Below are 26511 nucleotides of genomic sequence, written 5' to 3' on the forward strand. Positions count from 1 at the left end.
AAGAATAAAAATGGCAATTCTGAAGTTGAAAGTACCACGTTTCTTTCATGCATCCCCTAAACTGTGAGTTAACTTGAGATAGAGACACAGTGTCTTCTTCTTCCTTCCTTTCCTGGTCTTGCAGACCTAAATAACACAGTTTTCCCAGGCCTTTTATTTTAGCCTGGATGCAATCTGGACATCTTCCATCTTCAAAGGAGAAATTATTATTTAACTAAGTAATCTGAAGAACTGTAACCTTAATTCACACACAGTATTTAAGATTCCACTATTTGATAAAATGTCCAAGAGATGTACTAGAAGCAAAAAATATCAGAAGGAAGGAAAAGAGGATCTTGTGAATGTCATCCCACATTGTTTTAGGATTCTGTACACCAGAAGCAACTTCCCCTCCACCCTTTCCATCTCTTTATTAGCACTCTTTCTCTCTGAGTCAAATATTTTTTAAACATAATCTGTTTGAATGTTAGGGATAATTGCTTAGGAATTAACCAAGTGAGCAAACAGAGAATATGTTGGTAATGCCCACATGCTTGCTCACCAACAGGTAACCAGAAGAATATTGGGAACGATAAAAATGATAAATTTGTACTACATTAACACCATATTTTGCAGTGAAAAGTGATTTATTCGAAGTATTTAATTTTACATCTCCCAGCAGCTCACAGTGAATGGCAATACGTTGCCAGCATATCAAACATTGTGGTTGCTCTATAGGTGAAAAAAACTTCATTATTAGTGATCAAGATGGCCTGTTATTAACACATAAAAACTAAAGGTTGCTTTATCTGAAGTATGAGATGCAAAGTGTATTAATGAGCCTAACAAATGGGCTATCAGGTCTATAGGTCTTGAAAGCTTTCTTTTTCCAGATTTATAACAAAAGTTAAAGTTCTCTCTATGCTTCTTTTCTGCTACACCTCTAATATATTTAGATTAAATCCTATCAGCTACTAACATGGACAAAAATATGAGGCAAAGAAACACACATAAAGAATATTGATAGTCAGTGTAGTCATCAACATATATCTTCTTGACAGAAGCAAGGAAAACAACATTGTCAGGAATTAATTACAGCACATTCAAGTGAGATGGCGAGACAGGTCACTGGGGGAAGGTGATGCAAACTGCAAACACACCTTTTATTCTGCTGGTAACTTAGTCCATTAAGCTGTTTTCCTATTCACTGCTCACAACTCTCTACCATCGTGTGGAAAACACGACCAAATGTTCAGCATGGCCGCCACAAACCTGATTTAACATTTATACACTGATAAGAAGAAACACAACATTTTAGCAGTGGATGGACTCCACAGAAGATTCATTACTTTGTTAGACCACAAGCATTTCTTATTCAGTGCCTGAAGTGCAGATCGAAATCCATTACAGATAATGATTGCACTCACCTTACAAACAAAATGCTGCCTTTAAACAGAAATGCTTGCTGCCTGTGCAAAACAAGCAAAATCACTTACCTGGGATATTTGTAGAACAATAATTTAGTAATAATTTCAATGCCTCCACTAGAAACAAAACAAACACAAAAACCCCCTGAGGCTAACGGACAGAAGATTTTGTGAACAGCACCAAGAAGTCCTGAATATTTTTAGGATCCTGTAGTCTAAGAAGGTAAAAAAACTGTACGTGCAGAAGATTTTCTCAGTGCCCACGAGGCACTGGTTTGTATTTATGTTAAGATATACATTTTAAGGTTCAAAACATGTAATATCACCATTCTGTTATTTAGGGAGCGCTATAATGGCAGCTACAGAAGAGAAGTTATCAAAAAAACAGTTCAACATTTTTAAAGCAAATTCAATTTTAACACTGGACAGACCCTTCAAACCCTGACCCGAATAAACAAGGTTACTCTTCAAATTCTCTTCAAATAAAGCCTTTATTTTCCTTCTTCCATTCCAGTGACACCGGACTTTGCAACGCAGAACGGCACACCGCACACTTATTTTTCAATCTTGCACTCTGTGAGAGTGGTTCTGATCCATTGCTGTGAAGAACAGGCAGATAGCAGCTGTGATGAACACATGCACTCCCTCATACAGCAGTTTTGGAGAGAAGACACTCCATATGAACAGGTGGTACCGCAGACCCGTCACCAAAACAACGTAGATGGCAACTGGAATTGAGCGCATTAGAGCGTAGCAGAAACAGCCGTGGCCCACTGCTGCTGAATTCCTGGTAACAAAAACAGAGCAGTTTATTCTCAGGCAAACTTAGTAAAGACATCGGAGTTCCTCCACTCTTGAGCAGTATTTCGCAACGCAAGGAATACTCACAGATCTCCATTTCGTGTTAGAAAGCTGATTATTGATGCAATTATGTGACTAATAAAGCTTGTTCTTATCACCTCTATATATGCTATAACATGTAAGTATGTGAGGTGTAAGCATAGCAACTGTCATTGCAATAAGGGTACCCAGTAGTTCACCTCACACTTAAATGGTTCTGTGCTTTAATATATTTTGTTCTAACTGCTAAAGTCTCCATTAGGCAGTTTCAAGATAGTTTTGCCTCCTGTTGGCCTTCCAGTGCCTTTCCACAGAATTTCAGTGTTAAGAGGAAGAGAATAGACTTCAGTTCTCTTCACAAAGCTTCCTAACCTGTTCAGTGGATCACCAGATGGAGTCTGTGCCCTTTGTAAAGAGCACAAGACTTGCCAGAGTACACTGCTGCCCATAGCCAGTAACACTCTTCAAAACAACATAAAAATTGTGCTACTGGAAAGCTTTGCAAAGCTAGCTAACATAACGTTCTCCAGGGAACACCATATTCTTAGGCTTGCAGGAGCAACACACGGCATTCCTGTCACAGCAGCTTTAGCTCAGCTGGGTCTGCTGTATCGCAGGAAATGTCTGCCCCAGGTGTAACCTACATGGTCCAAATCTGCCACATTGATGTATTCTGGTGGGTGACAAGAGTCAGATGAAAATGGAAGTGAAAGGGTTTTATGCACTTTGATTGTTCTCCCTCTCCTGAAGTGCCAAACTCAAAGAAACGATACTGAGTTGGCGCCTGTCCAATTTCCCCAGACCACATCTGCAGAGGCTAATTCACACCAAATTCAGATGTTTACCTGTTCAGACAAAAGGAAGGAATAAAGCTATTTTGCTGGAATAATAAGAACATTTTCCTCTCCCTATCAAAACATTTTACATCATCAGTTCCCAAAAGAACTCACTGGCAAAATGCAGAAGTGTTTTACACTGAGGTCCTGATCTGAGAATCTGTTCTGCTCCTCCCAGTTTTTAATCCTGATCTTGTTCCAAGTAATGAAAATTTAACATGACTAGCACTTCTGTGAGATGTAAATTAGTCACTTATGACTAAGTAAGCTACAGAATGCAGTATTTTACATAAACCACTACACTTCTTATTCTTTAAATAAAAATAAGTAGGATACAGCCCTGTTTTCCAGTGAAGTCAAGATTTAAATTCCCAAGGCTTTCAGTGGAAGGAAGAACAGGTCGTGTTGAAAGCAGAGTTGAAAAATCAACTAAGAACAGCAGCCATGAATGACTGCAAAACATACATTTAGTTCACAGAAGAGTATTTCCCTTGCTGTTTAGCCAAGGAAACTGTGACTTGGGAGTGAACTAGGCTGTTCCCCGCTTCTGTATAACTATTTTAGTCTTTAGTGAGCATGTGTAAATAACCAGCTTTATGTTTAATAACCAATTTTGTTGACAACGATTTAACAACCTGCAGTTCACTCAGTCTTAGCTATTTTCACGCTGAGTAAAAACAGTATGTGTAGTAAAAAAAGCAGTTGTTGAACGACACAACAGATTAGACATAGGAAATGGCTTTTGAGTCAGATAGGGCAAACAGCTAATTTTTAAACCACTTTCTAGAGTCATAAAATGCACTCCACAGACCATCTAGATGAAGGCTATCAGTGGTTGTGGCTATCACATTTATTAAGCTCAATGATGGGATTTTAAAGGGAACACTAAAAGCAAGAAGTGAGTGTCTATGGAGTTACATATCCAGGTCTTTCAAGAGCCCTGTATTTCAAAATTAAATTTCAGTTCATATATTTTTCTCTAGTTTGTGCTCTCCTAACAACACATTTAGTGCATTACGGTGAAAAAGATCCTAATCATAAATCAGTGGTGTTAAAAATTTTTTAAATGGCTATTTTTTAACTATGAAGAAACTGTCCAGAAGCTTATTTTGAACTGAATCTCTATGTGTTCACTTCTTTGGCTGAAAAATTAGGTAAACATAATATTTTAGATATTTCATTTTACACTGAAATGAGAGCACACAGGGATCTTTACTAGTAACACTTAAATTTTGCATTTTCATATTCTGATTACTGGCAAAGAATCCCCAAGTCAATGTTACAATTCTTCCCGCATTCTGATATCATCAAAATGATGGACTGTTGTTTGCTTATATAATAGCTTTACTTCCAAAAGGTCTCAGCACTCACTTCACCTCTCAAAAAAACATGGACAGCCACCTGCAGAGGAAAATCTTGGCCAGTTTCACAGTATAATGCAGTGGTGCAATTTAGAGAAGGCAACAAAAGCACACTGTATCCACAAAGTTTAACTGTCAGTGGGGTTCAATAGCAGAATAATTTGGTTTATTTTGGAACTGGTGAAAGGGTTCACACGTGTGTTGTTGAGGAAACATCACTGGAATGACTGAGCACAAGCCAGTTACATCGACTTGGCTGTTCTGATGCTACAGCAACAACTCACTTCTTCAAGCACATCACCATCCTTTATTCTTGCTTCAGCCAGGGACAAAATCTGCCGAACAGCTAAGAGTAATGACTTTGTGCACTCCTTCTGCTCATTCTACACACACAATGACCACAAGGAACCAGGCCACAGGAAGGCAGGAACAGGCTGCTTTTGATAACATCACCATGACAATACAGCTAGTTCAGCTGGTTCCCGAGTGATTCTGAAAGAAGTCACCAGAAGAACACAGAAAGTTGGCTGTGACATGCCACTCATGTATCCTACTGTTTATGATCTGGATCAGCCAGTAGTGAATAACCTTGCAACATCTCACTGCTGCTGCAGTAAAAATAATGGAAGACCACAGGACAAATCTAAGGCATCAATCTGTAAATACTCCATTCCAAACTGTCTCTTCAGCAATTAATGCCTTTCTTCATTTAAAGGAGAAGAGCATAGAGAGACATAAACTGGATACACTACATCCACATTCTGACAAAACCAGCCCAATACTAAGGCCTCTGCACAAAGAAGCAGTAAGAAAAGGAATAGTCAGCCTAATACTGAGCTCATGTAGCAAGTTCACTTATGAGGACTTGAACAAGAAATCCAAATGTTAAAGATGACAAAGCATATCCAAACTTCATGCAAGATCCAGAAAAAAAACAATGACTTTGGAGGCTTCTGAAGCAAAGAACACTACAGATTCACATCACTAGACATGCCATATTTAGACTGAAAGCATTAAGTACGGTGTAGAGCACATATTGTCTTTCAACAAAAATCATCTCTTTTAATTTAATATTAAATACATAGAAAAATATGGCCAAGAAATTGTGCTATTAATAGGTTTTCTGCTTCTTTGGATATCCGAAATCCTGACTGCCAGTGTTTTGTCAACAAATCTTTCACCTCTCAATCTGTCTCCAAGGTGCCATTAAAATGGGTAAATACAAGGCTTGCAAAATGAAAAAATTATGGTGCCAAAAAAAAAAAAAGAAAGAAAAATAACTCTTTTCTTGTGAAAATATATCTCCCAGTTATACAGAATACACAGCAGATGGTGGCAACAAATTTTGTAGTTTAAAAATCAAGCAAAAAGCTCCACAGACAGCCCTACAAATGCATCCACAAGGAATTTTAAAATACACTGCTTTACAAGGGTTCCCACCCTTGTTCCAACCCACCAAATCAAACAAACATTTTAGAAACATGCAAGCATATGAGCGAGGAATACCCTAGTATTGCAATTTTTCTAGAGTTGGAGGAGGAGGGTTGTTTCTGGAGCGTTTCAGCTGAATATTACTGCCTAGGTAATATCTTATTACTGAATTTGCCTATTTTAAGGCAATTTTTACTGTATTAACATTTTTTCCTGTATTAAGTGGCACTTTTCTTTCCAGGCATTCTGCAGTTTCACTTTGGAAGATGTCCCTTTTTAGTGGTCTCTGAAAAATAGTTGGCGTTTTGTTAATTTGTCCTGTATATACTAATAAAGGGTTGCAGTCAGAAACAAACCCTTGTAGCACTCCAAGTGCCTGCAACATCTTAAGAGTATCTGCAATCTGTATGAAATTTCTCTGATCTAAGCGAATATCAATCAGTTCATCAGCAAGAACAAATTTGCTACGTCTCTCCCACATGTCCCACTCTCACCCATTATGATTCTTGCAAGGCCTTTTCAGACTACAGCACAGAATCCTGCATTGTCAGGAAAAACACAGTTCCAAAGGAACCCGGAGTCCTTTGGAGATTTACATGATCAGCTCTGGCACAGAGCATCAATCAGAACTACGTTAATTCTACAAAGTCACAATTTTTGTCGCCAAACACCATCAGTGGACAGATGTAAAAAAGGGTGGTTGCCAGCAAGCTAAAAGGGCTGTCAGGTATATTCTATTAGCACGGAAATTATGGAACTTGGGGATGATTACTGATTTTCCTGTGCATTCTCCTTCCGAGTAAGAAAGGCAGAGAAGCTACGACTGCCCGAGCAAGGTCAAGTGTCTGTGGCAGTAAGTTACAGGGGACTATAGCATATGTGGACTGCAATACAGGGTTCAGCATGTTCTCATAATGATTTAGCTGTAAAAATCTATTAAGACCTGAACCTTCAACTCTCTTCATTTCAGCACTAAGAACAGGAAAAATAGAATCACATCAACGTTTTTTCCTGTTTTCACTGCTGGCATAATCAGTTGTGCTGTGAACGCCCTGTCTGCAAAATAAGCAGTCTCACTCAAACAGAACAGCTGACTCTTCCCAATGGCACCCACTGCTAGCTAATCTGCTTAGAACAGAATTCTATCTAAAACGCAGGGCATGTATCAATTACGTTTCAGATTCCTTTCTCTCATATTTAGTCAGGCTTGGCCACTGAAAATCATTCTGAATGAACTCCCCTAAATTGCATACCTATCAAAGATTTATATTAGACTGTAAGTAGAAATCCAATTACGCTGGCATTGGGCAGGAAGGTCTGAACAGCCACTCTGAATGTCTGCTATCATCATTTAATTGCTCAGGTAAGAAATCAACTGTACGTTTAGTAAAGGCTTCTAAAACTCCTGGAAATGTGCTCATTTCTCCAAATAACAATCCTGTGGCAATCACCTTTAAAAGTACTGGAAACTCTCTGCTTTTCAGCTTTACTTGATTGGTCTTCACCTTCCTTCAAAGAAATGAGAAAACAGTTCACAAGCTCAAATATCTGAGTCTTTTTCAGGACTGCAGACAAAGAAATAACAAAACTGCCCTCTAGGCAACATGGCCATGCAATCTCTAGATTTCTTCATAAGAAGCTACTCTTTTTCAGTAGGTACCTTTGATTCAGGAAACCAGCTTTCTCCATGTAAGCTATGATGGCTATTGCTGATTTCCAGCCATTCTTCAAACACAGGATTTGCATGAAATCCCAAGTGCTATGCTTGATATGTTTTTTCTCACTACTTCTGTGGTGACCCATGCTGGTATATATGCAGTGACTGTTCCTGCCTGTTATCATGGCTCCAAGAATTCCCCAAAGTTTCTCTTCAGGTTATCCTTGGCATGTGTTATTCTGTTCAGATCCAAGAAAAAAAGAAGCAGAATCAGTCTATTCCTGTTGACACCGGCCCAGAATTTATTGCAACAAGATATAATTAAATCATCAAAATTCCTAACAAGCAAAACACAAATAGTAAGTATTTCAAATCATAGTTATTCCATTTTCTGCAATATTCTTCCAAAATTCACTTAACATTTCAGAAGGCTTCCAGTAGAAAAAAACCCTGAACCACTTTACATTGGCATCATACACGCAAGGAGTAACAATGACATTTATAGCTCAATTTTCTGTTAAGTTGCATCTGCGGGCTCCTTGCCCATCTTTGTAAACAGTTATTCTTCATCATCTTAGCCAAAGGTGTAAAGAAAAATTGCATCCGGAAATTGTTCTTGACAGGTAGGGTCTGAACAAATTTAGCACAGACTGTTATCAAGTCTTTCAATTAAATTCAAAATTTATCAGTTCGAAATACGCCAGTCTAACAGTGATACGACGCGTTTCTAGAAAGGTGAAGCACAAATTATTCAAGTATGGACAGGAAATTGGCCAACAGCGCCACAGAGGGTGGTGACCAATATTTTTTACTCAGGCTGGTAGCCAGTAACAAGTAGGGTCCCCCAGTGATTGATACTGAGCCCCAAACTGTTCAACATTTTCATAAATGATCTAGATGGTAGGATGACTGAAAGCACCCTCACCAACGTGCTGATGACACTAAACTGGATGGTGAGGTGGACACATAAGAAGGGAGACATCTGAACAGGCTGGAGGAGTGGGCTACCAAGACCTGTATGAAGTTTAGCAAAGACAAGTGCAAAGTTCTGCACCCAGCTCAGGATAGCCAAAGAGCCCAGCACAGGCTAGGTTACATGTGGCTGGGGAACAGTGTTGCTGAAAGGGAGCTGGGGGTGTCAGTCAACAAGTTAAACATGAATCAGGAGAGCACTGCTGCAGCAACACGTGAACCAGTCTGGGCTGCATTTTCAGGGGTATTACTAGCAGGGAGAGATGTGATCATCCCACTCTACTCAGGGCTTGTCAGGCCATACCTGACAAGTATGTTCATTGTACAATGTTCAGTTTTGGCCCCCACCACTCTGAAAAGACATGGACAGACTGGAAAGGGTCTGAAGGAGGACTGGAGAGGATCAAAGGGCTCTGCAAGGTAAGACTGTAGGAGTTAGGTTTCCTCTCCATGGAGAAGGCTCAGGGAGACTTTGTCACAGCATTCCAGTATTGAAGTATGTAAAGGTGGCTACAAAGAGGATGGAGGTGTTCTCTTCACCAGATAGTATGTGGAGAAGACCAGAGGCAATGAGTACAAGTTGCACCAGCAGAGGTTTCATCTCGGTATAAGAAACACGTGTTTTACAGTGAGAACAATCAATCATGGAAACAATCTTTCCAGGGATGTGGTAACATCCCCATCACTGCAGATTTTCAACATGAGACTGGAGAGGATGCTAGATGATCTCATGGAGGCTCTCCCTTTCCCATGAAAGTTGAACCAGATGATCTTTTGCAGGTGTCTCCAATCTGGGCTGTTCTATTCTGTGAAGCAATGCTCACTCTTCTGCACTGAGGGCAGAGTCAATGCTTTCTTCTATTTTTCCATTACAGTAACTATTTTTAAACTTGTGACAACTAAAATAACAGCTCTCTCCTCAAATTACTCCTGCCACTGCAAAAACACAAACACTCAAGAAGAATTTGTGAACTTCAAGAAAAGGTGTGAGAAAAGGAGACAGAAAAATCCTAGATAAATGCAGAAGGACAGTATCTCATGTACAGTCCTATCCACAGCTACCAGAACCAAGGATTCAGTTATTCAGAACCGAGGAGTATGGAACACTAATGGCAAAAAAGCACAAAACCTGTAAGAAGAGTAGAACAAGGTCATTAACAGCAAAAAGTACAGGTTACATCCAGAAACACGCCTTCAATGAAGAAGGACGGAAGCAAAAGTCTACAAATATGGTCCTCCTTCCAGAACTGTTCCTCTGAATGGTTCTGCATCTGCTTCAATAGCAGCATAAACCACCGAGAGACCAGCATCGACAAGCAGCTCTTATGAATGTAAGAGAAGAAATAAAGCTGGTACTATGCTCCAATCCGTTTCAGAATTAAAATGAAGGAATGTCCAAAGTACTGAAGAGAAAGGGGGGGACAATTTCTTCAGTGCACTGTGTATAATTCATGCATTGTGTCAGAATAATGCCCTCAACTTTCTTCATAACTTTTTCTGGCACAATGCACAGAGACTCTTTATTCCTTGTGGTGCAATGAAAGGTCTTCTGGGATTACACAGGGATACTCTTACTAAGCCCAAATATCATACACACTTTTCACTTTGGCAAGTTTAAAGGAGTGTTGGATTTACAAATAATTTACACTAAGCTGAATTATTAAAAAGAACAATACTCATCATTAGCATAAAGACTGTGGAGCCCCACACACTTTCTCTTGGGAAAAAAATGGATTACAGTAGGATCTGTAAACCCATACCCTAGGATGTCTGCAAATGAGGAGACAATGCTAATACCGTGAATCATAAAAGGAACAAAAATGGTTTAATCTTGGCAAGAAATGAAGTGCAAGATCAATTTGATTTTTGAGGAAGATACCTTGATATAGTAGCTGCAGACCCTCTTTCTCACTGGACTCAAGCTGAGAAGGCAGACAAATCAGCACAGGATTTTTCATGCCATAACTTTGGTGATACTTTAATGGTAATCTTGGCTCTGACACAGAAAACGTAAAGCAAACAGACAGGACACAACTTTCAGAAGATTGCAGATGTTAACTTTGCACTTTGGGTATGTTCAGTAGGGTCAAGGAACTTAAAAGACAGCTCTGAGGAAAATGTGGACATCACCTGTTAGAGAGAGGGAGAGAAAGGAGACAGAAAGAATGAGGGCAATAGCAAGGAAAGGGGAGAGCTTGAGAGCAAAAAGGGGAGAGAGGGGGGAGCAGAGACAGCAGAGTGCAGGAAGGGGAAAGCAAGGGAGAGAGGAAGCAGAATGAGAGGAAGAGGATAAGCAGAAAATGAAAGGAGTGTGAGTGAGGAGAGAGGGGTATAGGGAACAATCACGGTGAAACAGGGGAGAGAGAGGACAGAGGCAGGAAGAGAGGGAATGCAGGAGAAAGAGGGAGAGGTGGATCCAGATGGAGGTACACAGAGAGAGAAAGAGAGGACATGGGGAGGAGTAAAGAAAAAGGGAGAGGCAAGAGGAGAGAGACAGAGAGTAAGGGAGAAAGAGCAGAGGTAAGAGGAAATAAAAGAAAGGTGGAAACCCAGAAAGGAAGGCTAAGGAGGGAGGCAGACACAGAGGGGAAGAAGCATGCACAGGGCAAAGAGCGAGGAGGGCAGGAAAGAGATAAAAGTTTGGGGGCTTTATGCAGAAAGAGAGTGTGAAAGCCAAGTATTGAAAAGAGGAGACAGAGAGAAGGGTGTGGAGTGAAAAAACAGGGGAAAGGGCAAGAGAGTGACAGGAAAGGGAAAAGACAGAAGGAGATGGTGGAGAGAGAGCAATGGAGAAAGAACCTTCAAAAAGACTGAGAGAAAAAAAAGGAGAGAGATAAAGAGAGATTCACAAAGAAGGTGAGGAAAAGGGAAATGGGAAAAAGAAGGGTGAGATAAGAAATAAAAGAGGGAGAAGAAGGTAGAAGACAGAAAGGAAGACAGGAAGACAATGAGGATAGAGAAAGAGGGACAGAGAGGAGAGAGAATGGGAAGAGAATAGGGAAAATAAATTTGACAGAGAAAGGCAGAAGAGAGGGGGAGAGAAAGCAATAAAATGAGAGAATGGAGACAGGAAGAAGACAGAAAGAGGACTAGTAATAAGGAAAGATAAATGGAAAGAGAGAGAATGGGAACAGAGTGAGAGAGACAAGGGGGAGGAGAAAGAAACAAGGGGAAAAAGAAAGAAAGAGTGAGAAAAGGAGTGGAAAGGAGAGTAATACAAAGGTGGAAAGAGACCATGCATGGAAACTGCATGTGCAATGGAAATAAGAGAAGCAAAGTAGAGAAACTGGGCAAGTGAGAGGGAGGGACAAGAAGGTTGGAGGGAGAAAGTGAAGAAGACAGAAGAACAAAGGTTGGCATGAGAGGGAGATGAGGGGAAGACAGGCTGAGAAAGAAGGGAGCACAGAGTAAGAGGAAAGAGGGAAAGACAGGAAGGAAGAGAGAGAGGCATGGAAGTCTGTTGGTGGCGCGACACTGGGAGAGACGAGGAGTGAGTAGAGGGGGTATGAGAGAGATGAGGGGACTGAGGGGAAAGGAGGAGTGAAAATGGGAATTAAAAAGAGGGCAGTAAGGAGGAAGATACAAAGGTGGAGTGGGACAGCAATGGCAGAAAGAAAGGACAAGTAAGACAAAAAGATATGCAAAGAAAAGAGGGTGACAGAGTGACAGAGACTTGGAAAGGAGCATGTGGGATAGACAGAGTGAGGGAGAGGCAAAGAAATATAAATAGAAGCAGGGCAAAGAAAGCAGAGTGTGACTGAGAGAGAAAAAAGAGTAGACAGAAAAGAGTGAGCAAGGAATAAAATGAGTCAGGCAGAGGGAAAGGAAAGCAAAGGTAAGACAGCAAGCAAGAAGGAAAGAAGAGTGAGAGGGAAAGGGCAAAGCATAGGCAGAGATTGACAGGGAGTGAACAAGAGAGAAGGATGCAGAAGCAATGAGGTAGCGGGTAAGACAGGGAGGATGACACGACGTAACAAAGGAAAATTGCACAAGGAAGACACAAAGAAAGCCCAGGACAGAAAGAAACAGCATGCAAGAGAAAATGTGCACATGAGAGAGGGAAAGCCCTCACATGCAAGAAAGAGGGAACGAACATGACAGAAAGAAGAAAGGACACAACAGAGAGGGAGCACAAGATAAAAGAGGAAAATTACATGTGAGAGAAAGGGACAGTGTGCAGGCATGAGAGAGAAGCACCCAAAATTAAGGGAAAGAATACACAAGAGAGCAGAACCTACACAAAATCTATAAATAAAGTGGACAGATAAAGTGTTAAAGACAGAGAATGTGTGAGAGGGGGGACAAGAATGCAAAACAAAGTGTGTACAGGAGGTAAACATGAGATACAGAGAAAGCCTGACAAGAGAAAGTGTATAACATAAGGGAAAGTGTTAACAAAAGAAAGTGCAAGGCAGACAAAGAAAAAGTGAGAAAAACACATGTAAGATACATGAAGTGCAGGGGAAAAGTGAAGACCGAGCAGGAAAATAGGCAAAGAAAAAAGGGGGGGCATGAAGAGACAGCAATTGTGGTAAGGCATGTGACAGAGAAAGGGAAAATGTGCCTAAGGGAAAGAAATCAAGAGAGAAAGAGCAGAAAAGTGCATCAATGAGAGAGGGATGGTGAAAGAGAGAGAGGTTATGTACTGTGTGCCAGAGAGGAAGAGAAAGCTCACACATTAAAGGAAGAGTGAATGACAGAGAAGTGGTTAGAAGAGAAAGGGGAGGAAAGAGAAATCAAGAAATTATTGAAGAATGTTAAGAGTGTCCAAGAGAGGAACAGATGTACAGGACAGAGGTAAAGCATATAAGAGAGGGAAGGAAATCTTACATGATAGAGAGGAAGAGAAAGCATGCAAGAGGGAGTGAAACAGGGTGAGAGAGATGTTCAACAAAAAAGGAAATTATTTGAGAGGGGAAGTAGGCACAACAGGGGAACACGTGTTGAATGAGAGAGATCAAGAGAGCATGAAAGTAATATACATGCACAGTAGAAATAAGGAATGCTTGAGCAAACAAGAGGTAAAGCATGTGTATGAGAAAGTGAAAGAGTGTATCAGAGAGGGAATGTGCATGATAGAGCAGAACGCTAAGTAAGGAAAAGCACCTGAGAGAAATATGAAAAACATGAGAGAAAAATGAAAAACATCAGAAAAAAAAGAGGGAAAGCATATCAAAGGAAGAAACTGAAAGTGAATGGGGAGGGTGTGTACATACAGGGAAGTGAGAGGAAATGTGCACATGAGAGAGGAAAGGTGCAACAGAAAGAATGAAAAGGTGCCAGAAAGGGGAAAAGCATGGGAAAATAGATGGGTAAATGTGAGAGAGGGAATGTATGTACAGAAAAAAAAAAAAAAAATGTTCATTAGAGATGGAATACGCATGTGAAAGACCAAGAGCATGTGACAGAACAAGAAGGTGCACAGTGAGAGGGAAAGCCTGAAAGTCAGCAAGAGAGAGGGAGGGAAAGGGTTGCATTAGGGGGGGCAAAAGGTGCCCAAAAGCAGGAAATTGCAAGCCAGAAAGAGAGGGTAGGAACAATCAATAGAGGGAAAGTAGAAGGCTGCGAGATTCAGAAAGTGTGCAAGACAGGAAAAACACGTGCAGAAGAGCGAGAGACACTACAGAGAGAGAAGAAAAGCATGTACACAAGAGAGGGAAAACTTGAGAGAAAGTAAATGAATGGTAGTGTGCGGGAAAGAGAGAGGGAAAGCACACACAAGAGAGGAAAGTGTACAAAGATGAGCAAGGAAAACTGCATTAGACAAAAGAAAAAGCACATGCAACAAAGTAAAAGGATGCATGAGAGGGATAGCATTCTAGAAGTCTAAAGCATTAACTAAAGGGAAAGTGATGGAATGTGTGAAAGAGGGACAGAAAGCATGAGTAAAAGAGAAGAGGGGGGGAAAGACCAAGTGAAGGTCAGGAGAAGAGAGAGGCACTGTGCATAAGCGCAGAACAAGCAAGAGAGACTGGGAGACTGTTCAACTAAAACTAAATGTGGTAAAGGGAAAGCACTAAAGACAGTGAAGTATAAAAGAGAAACAAAATGTGTCAGAGGGAACTCACAAGAAAAGGAAAAAAATGTAAGGAGTGCAGTAGGGGTAGGGAAGAGCATATGCAGAAGAGCCAAGGAAAGCATGCTAGGAAGGGAAGCCCTGTGAGGAAAGTGTGAGAAAGCAAGCCAGAACGTGAGAGAAGGAAGTGCGTGATAAAGAAAAGGAGGTAGGGTGTGAGAGATGTCTGATAGAGGGAGCCAAAGGGACAGTCAGGGTGGGAGGGGAGGGACCGCCAGAGAGGGGTGCAAGAGAGAGGGAGAGACCCCGAGAGAGATAGAGTGGTGGGGGAGGAGTATGTGAGAGTGACAGAACCTGTGTGTGACAGTGAGTGCAAAGGTATGTGAGAGGCAAAGAGAGGAAGAAAGCAAGACAGGAAGCGTTGGGAAGAATTTCAGAGGGAAAGTGAGGGGGCAGCAAGACGAATAAAATTATGGAGGAGAGAAATGCAGAGAGAGAGTGAACTAGCAAGCCGACAGTGAGATGAATGCTAGTGAGAGACAGAAAGCAGCAGCGAGAGTGACAGAATGTGCAGGGGGTAAAGTGAAGTGAGAGACGGTGAAGCACACGAGTGAGGGAGAAAACTACAAGAAGATGAAGTGAGACAGCATGATGGAGGAAGAGCATAGAGAAGATGGGGAAGAACAAAAAACATGTGAGAAGGAAAGGAAAACAAGAGGAAGGGAAAGCAAGAAGAGATAATGAGAGATCAAAAGGGACAGCATGAGAGAGGGAGGAAAGAAACACAGGAAACTGACAGCAGGAGTAAGAGAAGTGCAAGGACAAGAGAGAACTGTGTGCCTCGTACAGCAATGCAAGAAAGGGGGGCAGCAGAAGAGCAAAGGTAACACAGAAGGGGCAAGGTGTGCAAGGGCAAGGTGACAACACAAGTGAGACAGATACAGAAAGAAAGAAAAGGAATGAGAGTGCATTAAAGACAGAGGGAATGCATATTCAAGAGAGAAGACACGAACATGCAAGACAGCAGTAAGGCCATATGACAGAGAGGGGAAACATACAGTGAGAGATATAAAGGTAGAGAAGGGTAGTAAGTGGAACAAGGACAGAGAGCAATAGAGAGCTAAGTAGCAAGCTAGACAGGGAAAGCTTGAGCCAGAGACTGAAAGCATAAGTGAATGCAAAAATGCAAGAAAGAGGAAAAATGTGAGAAAGGTGGGAAAGCATGAGAGAGGAGGTTAGTGAGAAAGACATTACATGAGCTAAAGAGGGAAACAGTAAAGCACAAGGAAAAGGAAACACATGCAAGAGAAGCAAAGCACGAGAGAGCGAGCACAAAGACAAAAAGCACATGCTAGATAATCAAACTGCATGATGGCAGGAGGGAAGATGTGTGTGAAAGAGGGGATATGAGGTGGAGACGGGAAAGTGTGTGTGAGAAAGCACGAGGTGAGGGGAGCATGAGATCAGCAAATGATATTAAGTTCAGGAGAAGCACATGACAGAGAGAGGCACTGCAGGTGAGTGGGAGGCAAATCATGTGCTGCTGGGAAAGTGTGTGAGGAAGAGGAGGCAAGTGACAGAGAGGGTGGGAGTTGAAGAAAGAGAGAGGTAGGGGAGAACTGAGGACAAAATGAAAAAAGGAATGAGATGAGAGGGGGAAAGCTAGAGAAAAAGAGAAGAAGCAAGACAGAGAGATAGTGCCAGTGATAGCAGAAGAGAGGGAAGAATGACACTAGACAAGACAAAAAGCATGAGTGACATTGCAAGAGCAAACAGGAAGGGTAATTGTGTGAGACAGCATGCAAGAGAGGGAGAAAGACAGAAATGAAGAGTAATAAGACATGCGAGAGCAGGGAGTGCAAGAGAATGAGAGCAGCAAGCAAGGAAAAGCACACACAGGAGATAATGAAAGCATGACAGGCAGAATTCATGTGAGAGGGGAAGCACATGAGAGAAAGGGGGATGCATGCAGGAGGGAGGCTGTTGAGACAGACAAGATGCACCACACAGAGGTAAAGGGCACAACTGAAAGAGGAAAGGCTGTGGGAAGCCTGAGAAAGGGAGAAGGTGTGAGAGACAAAAGTAGAAGTGCAGAAGAAGGAAAGAGGCGAAGCATCAGAAAGGCAAAGCAAACAGTGATAGCAGGAGTGGGAGGAAGAAAAAGCACAGGTAAACATGCAAGCAAGAGGGAAAATGCAATCAAAAGAGAGAAGTGTGTGAGAGAGGGATGAAGCACATGAGAGAGGGGGAATGCAAGATGAAGAGTTGGGAACAACAGACATTGATATAGGGAAGCACCTGAGAAAGCATAAACACAACAGAAATGGCACACAAGTTAAGTGAAGTGAAAGTAAGAGGGAAAACACTAAAAAGAGGGAGGTAAAGCATGTCTGAGAAAGAAAACAGAGAGGTGTGATCCAAGAGAGAGACATGCATGGGATGGCAGAGACATTAGAAGTATGCCAGTTAGGAACAGGGAAGGGAGAGAAGGCAAGGTGAGGGAAAGGGATTGAGGCAGAGAGCAGTACTGGAAGAGAAGGGACCAGAGAGAGGGTGGCAAGAGATGCAAGGGGCAGCATAAGAGAGACAAGAAAAGCCCACCTAAGAGACTGAAAACACAGGCAAGAGGGAAATCACATCAGTGAGGGAAGTATGCCAGAGAGTGCAACTCCATGTGAGAGAGGCAAAGCAAATCCACAAGAGCAGGAAAGCATCTGAATGAGGCAAAGCATAAGCACAAGGTAGGCAAAGTGTATACTGGAGATGAAGCATGGGTGGGGTGATCAAGACAGGGTGAATGCTTGAGAGAGAAATCTAGAGGGAAAGGGGAGAGCAAGTACATCAGAGAGAGAGAAAAAACATGACTGAGGCAATGGGAAAACGACAGAGACAAAGAGGGAGGGATAACAAGGGCAAAAGAGATGGATACTTAGGAAGAAGTAGGGGTAGCTAGCAATAAGAAGAGAGATAGCAAGCAACAGAGGTAGGGAAAGCATGAGAAATAGAGAAAATGCATGCACCAAAGTAGAAAAATGTGTCCTAGATGGAAAAGCACCCACAGTGGAGGAAAGAATGACAGAGAGAAGTGGGAGTGGCGAGAGGGAAGCTCAAAAGAAAGTAGCAGCAGTCAAGAAAGGCAAAGCATCCAAGAGAGTGAGGAAGGTCATGACAGAGGTAGTGTGAGAGAGGCAAAGAAAGTAAAGAAGAAGGAAGAGCACATGAGACAGGGAAAGTGAATGGGAAAAAATGTCTGAGAAAAGTTAAAGCAAGAAGGGTGAAGAGAGACACAGTGGGGAGATGGGAACGTCCAAGGAGGCACAGAGCAAGAGGGAAGGGAGACGAGGAAAGAGGAACAAGAGATTGAAAAGGGAAAGTGAGAGAAAGAAGGGGATTGAGAAAAACTGATTGTGGGAGAGAGGGGTAGCGTGAAAGAAGGTGGGGGAGCATAATACACAAAGCATGAGGGAGGGAAGGTACCAGCAGGAGAGAAAGGGATTTTGCAAAAGAACGCATGTTAGGGAGAGGGGCAGAGAAGGATAAGCAAGTGCAAGATAAAGAAGAAGCACATGCAAGGCTGAGAAACTATGGAGAGATGCAAAGCACATGTGACAGGGCAAGGGAACGTGAGAGAAGGCAGGCTAAGAGAGAAGAAAGCATGTCACTTTGGGAAACTATGGAAAGGAGAGGGAAGGGAGAGAAAGTATGCCAGAGAAGAAAGATTATACAGGCAAAAAGCATTTGAGAGAGGGAGAGGGCAAATGAAGGGGGAAGAGAGAAGAAGTGAAAGTAAAAGGAAAATAAATTGAGATGGGAGAGAGACAAGAGTGTGAAGGGGAGAAAGTACAGGAGAGTATGAGAGTGAAGGGGGGAAGCAAGATAGATATACGGATAGCAAGGGTTAGCAAGGGCTGGCGGAAGAGAGGAAAAGTACAGGAAGCATGAACAAAAGGAAAACTGGAAGAAGGAGATATGAAAATTGTGCAACAGGGAGAAAAGCATGCAGGATAAGGAGAGACTAGGAATGCAAGGCAGAGAAGTAAAAGGCACAAGAGTGAGAAGGAAACACAAGAGAACAAAGAAATAAACAAGAGTCAAAGCACATGAGACACAAAAGGATAGCATGAGAGAGTGTCAGTGTGTGTGTAAGGAACAGAAATGCAGCCAAGAGAGACAGGGACAGTGGGGGGCATGCTGTGCATTAGAGGGAGGGATAATGAACGACAGAAAGGGGAAGGCATGAGAGAGAGACTGAAAGCATAAATGAGGGAATACAATACACAATAAAGGACATGTTTCAGAGATGGACAAGTGTGCAAGGGGTGACTGAAAATAAGACTCAGCAGCAAAGCAAAATAGAGGGAGGAAAAATGAGGAAGAACAAGGAAGGGACAGGGGAACAGGATTCAGAAAGATGAGAGGGAAAGTGAGGGAAAAAGGAAACATGAGAGGGACAACAACAGATAGCAAGCAATAGCACAAGCAAAAGAAAGAGTAAGTGGGAAAGTGAAACCAAAAGAGGAGAACTGCAAAAGAAGGAACATGTTAGAGAAAGAGGAAAAACCTATCAGAGAGAGAAGGAAAGTGCACCTGAGAAAGAAGGGGAATTTGGGGTAGAAGAGAGAAAAATACATAGGAAAAATGAGAGCAAGAGAAAAGTGAGAGCAAGAGAAAGAGAAAGCAATGGGAAGACACCAGGGAGGAAAGTGAGGAACATGGAAGAAATGGAAAATAGAAAAGAAACATGCAAGAGCACAGGTGCTCACAAGAATGTAAGAGATAAGGAAACCAAGAGAGAAGTGATGCATGTGGTGAGGCAACATACATCAGAGAGAGTAGATGTGTTTAAGGTTGTAGGAGAGGGGAAGGGTCTGTGAAAAAGGATGCTGATCAGAATGGGAGGGAAAAGCACACCTACAAGAGGCAGACAGAGTTTCTGTGAGAGGGGAGGAACAAGGCCAAGAGGTAGGGAAAGGTTTGGAGGCCAGAGGGAACTAAGACAGTGAAAAAGCACACTGCTAGGAGGGACAACATACCTAAGAGAGAGAGAGACAAATGGAAGGGCAGAGAGAGGGAGTCCAGAGAAAGCCCAAGGCAAGCAGAGACAAGGAGGCAGAAGCTAAACAAAGAGAAGAAACATAAAAGTGAGATTGGGGGTAATTTGTGAGGGGGGAGAGAAATACAGATGTGCTTTGTCTTAGCACATCTAAGACAAAGGGAAAGCCCAAGAGACAGGTGGATAGAAAGGGAGAGAAAGAGTGGGATGCTGAGAGCAAAAAAGAGGGAGGGGGGGTAACAGAGAAATAGCAAGCAGTGAAGGGAAAGCACAAGTGAGAGACTGAAAGCACAAGAGAGAGGGAAAGTGCTTGCAAGGATGTGCCAAGAGGTGGGAAAGCACATGAGGAATGGAGACAGTGCAAGAGACAAAGCAAGGGAGAATGCAAAAAGGGAAGCACAAGAGAAAACAAACCATGGGAGAAGCAAAGTGAGTGAGGGAGAGAGGCAAAACATATCCGGAAGAGAAGGAAAGATGTGGAACGGGGATACAACTGAGAGAGGAAAAGCACATCTCAGGGAGAGGGAAAGATAGAAGATAGAGTAGAAGAGATAGAGGTAGCAAAGAAGAGAAGCCAGAGACAGATGGAGACAGAGACTGATGGGGATGAGAAAGGTGAGAAGAAAGATGGAGAGTGAGATGGAGAGTTCAAGAGGGAGAGGAATGGTTGGGGGGTGTGATTGAGAGGGAGGGATAGTGAGCAGAAGAGAGTAGTGAGACAGAGAGTGGGACAGCAAGTGAGACAAGGACGATTGTGAGAGACAGAAAGCGTGAGGGAGACAAAGTGCTAACAGGGAAAAACTGAGAGATGGAAACGCATGAGAGGGCAGGAGAGAACCTGAGACACAAAAGCAAGACAGAACAGGAGAATAAAGTGCCTAAATTGACACACTGACAGCAAGGCACATAAGATAGCAACAAAATGCATATAAGAGGAGAGTAGCAAAGCATGCACACAAGAGGCAAAGTTCATATGCACAAGAGGTAAAGCATGAGCACAAAAGACCGAGGAGAGAGAAAACATGCATTCAAGCAAAAAATAGAGAAAGGTAAAGTACATCCACATGCAAAAAGGGAAGCACAAGAGAAAACAAACCATGGGAGAAGCAAAGTGAGTGAGGGAGAAAGGCAAAACACATGAGAGGCAAAGCACAAACAAGGGAGCGGCAGAGCACACAAAAGATAAGCTCACATGAAAGGCAAAGTGTGAGAGAGAGGCAGCATGCATGCAAAGAAAACATGCACATGGGAGTGAAATGTACCTAAGGGGGGAAAGTGTGGAAGAGGGGGAAAATGCATGCAAGAAGGGGAATCACACAAGTGGAGGGAAGTACACACGAGAGGCAAAGGGTAAAGCACAAGGGCAAAGTGACAATGAGATAGGGAAGTATGGAATTACAAGGAAAAAAGCATGTGAGAGAGGCTCAGCACAATATACAGTTGAAAGGCAGGAGAGGCAAAACATGCAGGAGAAAGCAAGCATCGGGTAGCAGGGAAAGCATGAGAGGAACATACATGCAAGAGGCAGAGCATATGGAATTATCTATGTTGGAAAAGATCTTAAGATCTTTATTTACAACCATTAACCCAGTACAGCCAATTCCACCCCTAAACCCTGTCCCAAAGTGCCACATCTACACATCTAAACACCTCCAGGGATGGTGACTCAACTATTTCCCTGGGCAGCTTGTTCCAATGCTTGACAATCATTTCAGTGAAGAAATTTTTTCCCAATATCCAGTCTAAACTCCCCCTCACACAGCTTGAGGTCACTTCGTTTTGTCCTATCACTTGGGAGAAGAGACCAACCCTCGCCTTGCTAGGACTTTCTGGTAGCTGCAGAGAATGACAGCCTCCTTTTCTCCAGGCTAAACAGCTGTTTCTCTTAGCTGCTCCTCATAACACTTATGTTCCCAACCCTCCACCAGCTTTTTTGACCTTCTTTGGGCACACTCCAGAACCTCAATGTCTTTCTTGTAGAGAGGGGTCCAGAACTGGACACAGAACTTGAGATGAGGCCTCACCAGTGCCAAGTACAGGGGGGGCAGTTCCCGCCCTGGTCCTGCTGGCCACAGCATTGCTGATACAGGCCAGGATGCCACTGGCCTCCTTGGCCACCTGGGCACACTGCTGGCTCATGTTCAGCCTGCTGTCAACCAGCACCCCCAGCTGGGGGCAGCTTTCCAGCCACTGCCCCCAGCCAGTAGCACTGCATGGGTTGTGATTGAATTTTAGGACCTGACACTTGACCTTGTTGAATCTCATACAACTGTCTTGGCCCATCAATCCAGCCTCTACAGATCTCTCTGCAGAGCCTTCCTACCCTTCAGCAGATCAGACATCCCCAGCCAACTTGGTGTCATCTGCAAAGTGACTGAGGGTGCACTCGATCCTCTCATACAGATCACTGATAAGGGTATAGAAGAAGGACAGGCAAAGCACATTAGAATAAGGCAAAGGCTGTCAGAGAGAGGGGAAATATGGGTGCAGAGAGAAGGAGAGGGGAAGCCTCAGAATGAGAGGGAATGTGAGAGGGGGAGAGAAGTGGGAAGGAACAACAGAGAAGTGGAAGAGGAACAAGGAGACAATGACAGAGGAAAGAAAGGAGGGGAAGCCACTGTGTACGTGGAAGGACTTAAGAAAGCTTCAAAGATAGAGAAAGGAAATCCCTGAGGGAAGGAAAATGCAAATCTGAGGGGAAGAAGATCAGGTTCAAGACAAGCCAAAAGCAGGGTATGGCTGGGAGAAGCTTTACAGATTTAGTGGAAAAGCTATACAGACAGAAGGTACAGGGAGCGAGTGGGAAGGAGAAAGCACAAGAGAGATTCTGCAAGCTTAAGAGAAGGAGAGTGCATGAAAGAAAGAGAAAGTCTGTCAGAGACTGGAAAGCATACAGAGGAGAAAGTAAGAGACAAAGAGGTAAAGTGGCAATGAGGGAGGGAAGGGCTAGGGGAAGAAAAGGTATGCAAGAGAGAAGATGTGAGAGAGGAGGAGGACCCAGGTAAAAGATTTAACTTGGGACAGAGGAAGAGTGCAAGGAATTTGAATTTGAAAGCATCTGAGTCTGTGTGCAAGCTGGAATATCTGTGAGACATAGCAAAGCATGCAAGAAAGGAGAAAAGATACAGAAGGGAAAGGAAGACACAAAAAGGAAAAACAAGAGAGAGAAGGATGCACAAGACAAAGATACACAGGAGACCAAATGTGCACAAGAAAGTAAGCACAGGAAAGACAACCACATTCACGTGAAAGAGGGAGAGTATTCCCATGCATACAAGAGCTAGAAAGTGCATGCACAAGGAGAATGCATGCATGAGAGTGGGAAGCATGCAAGGAGGAAGCTGCAAGATGGGAACACACAGAGGAGGAAAGGAGCACCCAAAGAGATAGAAGTGTGCCAGCCTGGGAAAGAGCATAAAAGTGAGGGAAGCAGGCAAGAGAGACAGAGAGAGGCATGTGAGAGAAGGTGGAAGGCTGTATGAGAGGGGGAGAAGTGCACTAGAGAAAGTGGAAAGAGCACACAGGGCAGGGAGAACGCACGCGTGAGAAGGAGAAAGCACGACTGGGAGAGGCAGAAAGTGAGCATGAGAGAGGGGAAAAGCACAGTGGGTAGTCATGAAAGGAGAAGTCTGAGGGAGAAAGTATGTGAGGAGGAAAGCACGCGCGGAAGCATAAGACGGGGGGAAGCACGTTTGCAAAGGGACAGAAGCATGAGAGAAGCAGGAGAGCAGGAGAGTGGGGAAGCCCATGGAAGAGAGGTCAGCAACTGTGAGGAGAGAAAGCACGTATGTGAGAGGCGAGAAGCACAAACGTGTGAGAGGTGGGTAAAGTCTGCACACAGAAAAGGCAGGGAACATCCAAGTATGAGGGATGATGAAAGCACAGGCATGAGAGGCAGGGAAAGTGCACAAGGACGGCAAGGGTCTGTGACCTCTTCCTCCAAGAGAGAGGAAAAGCTGGGGCAGGGGATACAGGGAGAAGACAAGTGTAGTGCAAGACAGAGAGAGAGACTGGGATAGCAAGAGAGAAGCTTGAGTAAAGGTGTAAGAACCCTGTGTAAAACCACACCCAGGTGCCCCAGTTTGGCTGGGAGACCTCATGTGCATGAATAAATACATACTCTTGTAATTCTGTGCTTTCTGTCCTGGTGAGTCAGAGAGAGAGAGAGGGAAAGCACCCAGGAGAGTGCAACTTCATTTTATAGCAGCACCAAGCTTCACAGTCCTTCCTCTGCTATCAGCTGTGTGGACTAATTAAAATCTTTAGATGCCAGTACAGACAAACCTAACCCCTTTCATCAGAATTTACTAAAATTCTGTACCCAGTACCTACAATTTTTGAAAATAACATGCCCCATGACCACCTGCAATTCTGATGAAAGTTAGCTTTCCTCTGTTATGTTCCAGTAGCTATGGTTCAGTAACAATAGAAAGAACTGCCATAAGTTGATTTACAGACTCAAAACTTAACCAACACTCCTTTCATTATTTTTTCACCTTTTCAGTGGCTTTTTAAGTTTTTCTAGAGTCCTGCTGGCAGTTTCTGCCTAGACTGTCATTATTCTTTGAGGATACTCTGTGTGCTTACCATTGGATCACAAAATTTTCCTACTCATGCCCAACATTGTTAATGTTGATTCTCCTAATATATTCAATAAGCTTATGTGTGTATTAACATTGAATGAACTTTTTTGTGTCAGCAGCATTTGGAAACCTAACCATACAGGATGACAGAAAAATATTGTCTCACAAGACAGAGATTCCAAATAAAAATAAAGGACAAATACAGGAAAGTGATACTGCATACCTGCACTCTAGGTAGAGTAAGAGACAGTTTGCAGCTCTACAGATGTACTGAAAACAAGAAGACTGTACAGTCAACTAAGCTATATGCTCTTAAGCATATCTCTATAAGTCACATGAACACCAGAAGAGCAAGAGAAAGAAGACAATGTAACCATGACAACCTCAAATCAGAGCTTGGGCAGAAACAAAAAAGATTTTCAGAATGCTTTCAATTCAATACTACCCACAAAGGAAAAGTGATAGACCACTTTAATTAAAAAGCATATCTGATGTGCATAAGTGACGTGATCTCTACCCAAGCCTGCAGTTCTCTTGATGAGAACAATCTCATGGCAATGGCAGTATGTAGCATCAATAAGACCATTTAAAAGCTGAGTGGCTAACTCTACAATGCATTTGGGCAGTAGCTAGCACACTGGAGCATGAGTTGTCAATTAGGGGCATCAGTCACTACTAGAAAACAAACCTCATGTTGGATATGCTCACTCTACCAAAAACTACATCATAATTTTTTAAGTTATAAAGCTGTTCAGATGCTTACTTCTATCTACAGAAAGCAGAAATAAACTAACCTACCCCAAATCTGCGTATTTATAAATTCTGTGCGAGCAATTTTCCTTAATATTTACAAAGAAAGTGCTCCAGCTCCTAAAGCACAGCTGCAAAGCTGGTCCATGGAGCAAGACGATGACATCTGTTCTGCAAATGGCTTTGAAGCAACTTGTCATTCGTTTATGACAAAGGCAACCCTACTTTGCTGGATCACTTTCGAATAAGAAAATACTTTTCAATGCTAAAAGTCATGGATGCCTGATGGAAACCTCATAGGAAAAGTTAGTGTCTCCCCAATATAACAAAGGAACGAATGAAGAGGTATCCATCAAAGAGCAGTAACTAAGTCTGAGAGGAATCTTCAGCTACCTCTACAATGACAGTACCTCAGGAAATACTCTTCCAGCTTGTGGCAATAAAACCCCAGCCCAACTTTATCACATCACTTCCACATTTCCATGCACATCAACAAACAAGTAAATAACTTCTTCTGTACTGTTTTTATTTATTTAGAGAGTGGGGCTGCTAGCAGCACAACAGATAAAAAGTATTACCATTCTAGAGAATGCAGCAATGTATATTCTTAGATGTAAACATTTTTTCAGCTTTAATTAACCTAAGAAGAAAATATGGAGTGAAACCCAAAGAATAAAATACTACTTGCATAAAATACCAAAGGGTTCAGTGTAAAATGTTTGTATCATTCCTTTGTCTTTAGGAGGGCTACACTTTCTGCCTAAGACTCAAAAAAAAGTATATTGAAACTGCACGTCCAGCCTATGCCAGAAAGAAAAATGGTTAATGTATTAACATGGATTGTGAATGGGGAACTCAATGAATCAAACACATGAGGCTAAAAATGGCAAAAGCTGATATTAACTGCTGAAATTCCTTTAGCTAGCATGCCTTCCTAATTGTGTTTAGATCAGTATTATAAAAGAATTCACAGCGAAACTTAAGTTTGCTGTGCTGGAATCCCACATTAAGAAAATCAAGGCATAACATTAAAGTTATGCAACTATTAACACCCTCCTGTTGGGCATAACTTCCATTTTCAACATCTGAAAGCCCTTTACTAACATGAAAACACTGTTACAACTTTTATCACCGAGGAAGAAAAGCCAATAGGCATCCAGCCTTCAATGCTAGGAAACAGCCACCAGTTCACCCTGACACTTAACCCATTAAACCAATTAAAACACAGATTCCAATGTGCAGGTAATCTAAAAACTACCACGATGCCTAGCTGAAGAGTTGTAATTACAGAACACTGTGAACATCACCCACATAACAATTTTGTTTGGGTAGGAACTTGAAAACTGAATCCATCTGGAGTGTACTGCACAGTGAGGCCATATAATATAGGTCAGATGATCCAACAACATGGCCCCTTTCCAGTCAAGGATCCAAAAATACAAAGTTCTACCTCAGATCAGACCAATAGAGTAGTCACTGTAAAAACTATCCTTTAAATGAATGAGGTGCTCCCTGGAATTTATGCAAGTCACACACAGAACACTTGGTTAAGTTCAGGCATCAGTTTAATCAGTACTCCCTGTCTCAAAAACAGTTTCAAGAGTTA

General features: G+C 42.4%; 1 protein-coding gene across 5 annotated transcripts in view; it reads right to left on the minus strand.

Moving 5' to 3' along the window:
* Positions 1 to 440: 440 nt before the first annotated feature.
* Positions 441 to 26511, minus strand: part of PIGG (phosphatidylinositol glycan anchor biosynthesis class G) — an 85261-nt gene continuing 59190 nt past the window's right edge. For 3 of the 5 annotated variants that reach the window (XM_018086133.2, XM_018086132.2, XM_025896453.2), the window contains one exon: positions 592 to 2193. In XM_018086133.2, the coding sequence (XP_017941622.1) occupies positions 1968 to 2193 (226 nt within the window). In that variant the 3' untranslated portion in view covers positions 592 to 1967. Of the gene's footprint in view, positions 2194 to 8015; positions 9440 to 26511 lie in introns of those variants that run through there. The other 2 variants (XM_018086134.2, XM_029965404.1) reach the window with 2 other exon arrangements.

This window comes from Manacus vitellinus, unplaced genomic scaffold, assembly GCF_001715985.3.
Source record: "Manacus vitellinus isolate BGI_N305 unplaced genomic scaffold, ASM171598v3 scaffold_9_pilon, whole genome shotgun sequence".
Taxonomy (NCBI): Eukaryota; Metazoa; Chordata; class Aves; order Passeriformes; family Pipridae; genus Manacus; species Manacus vitellinus.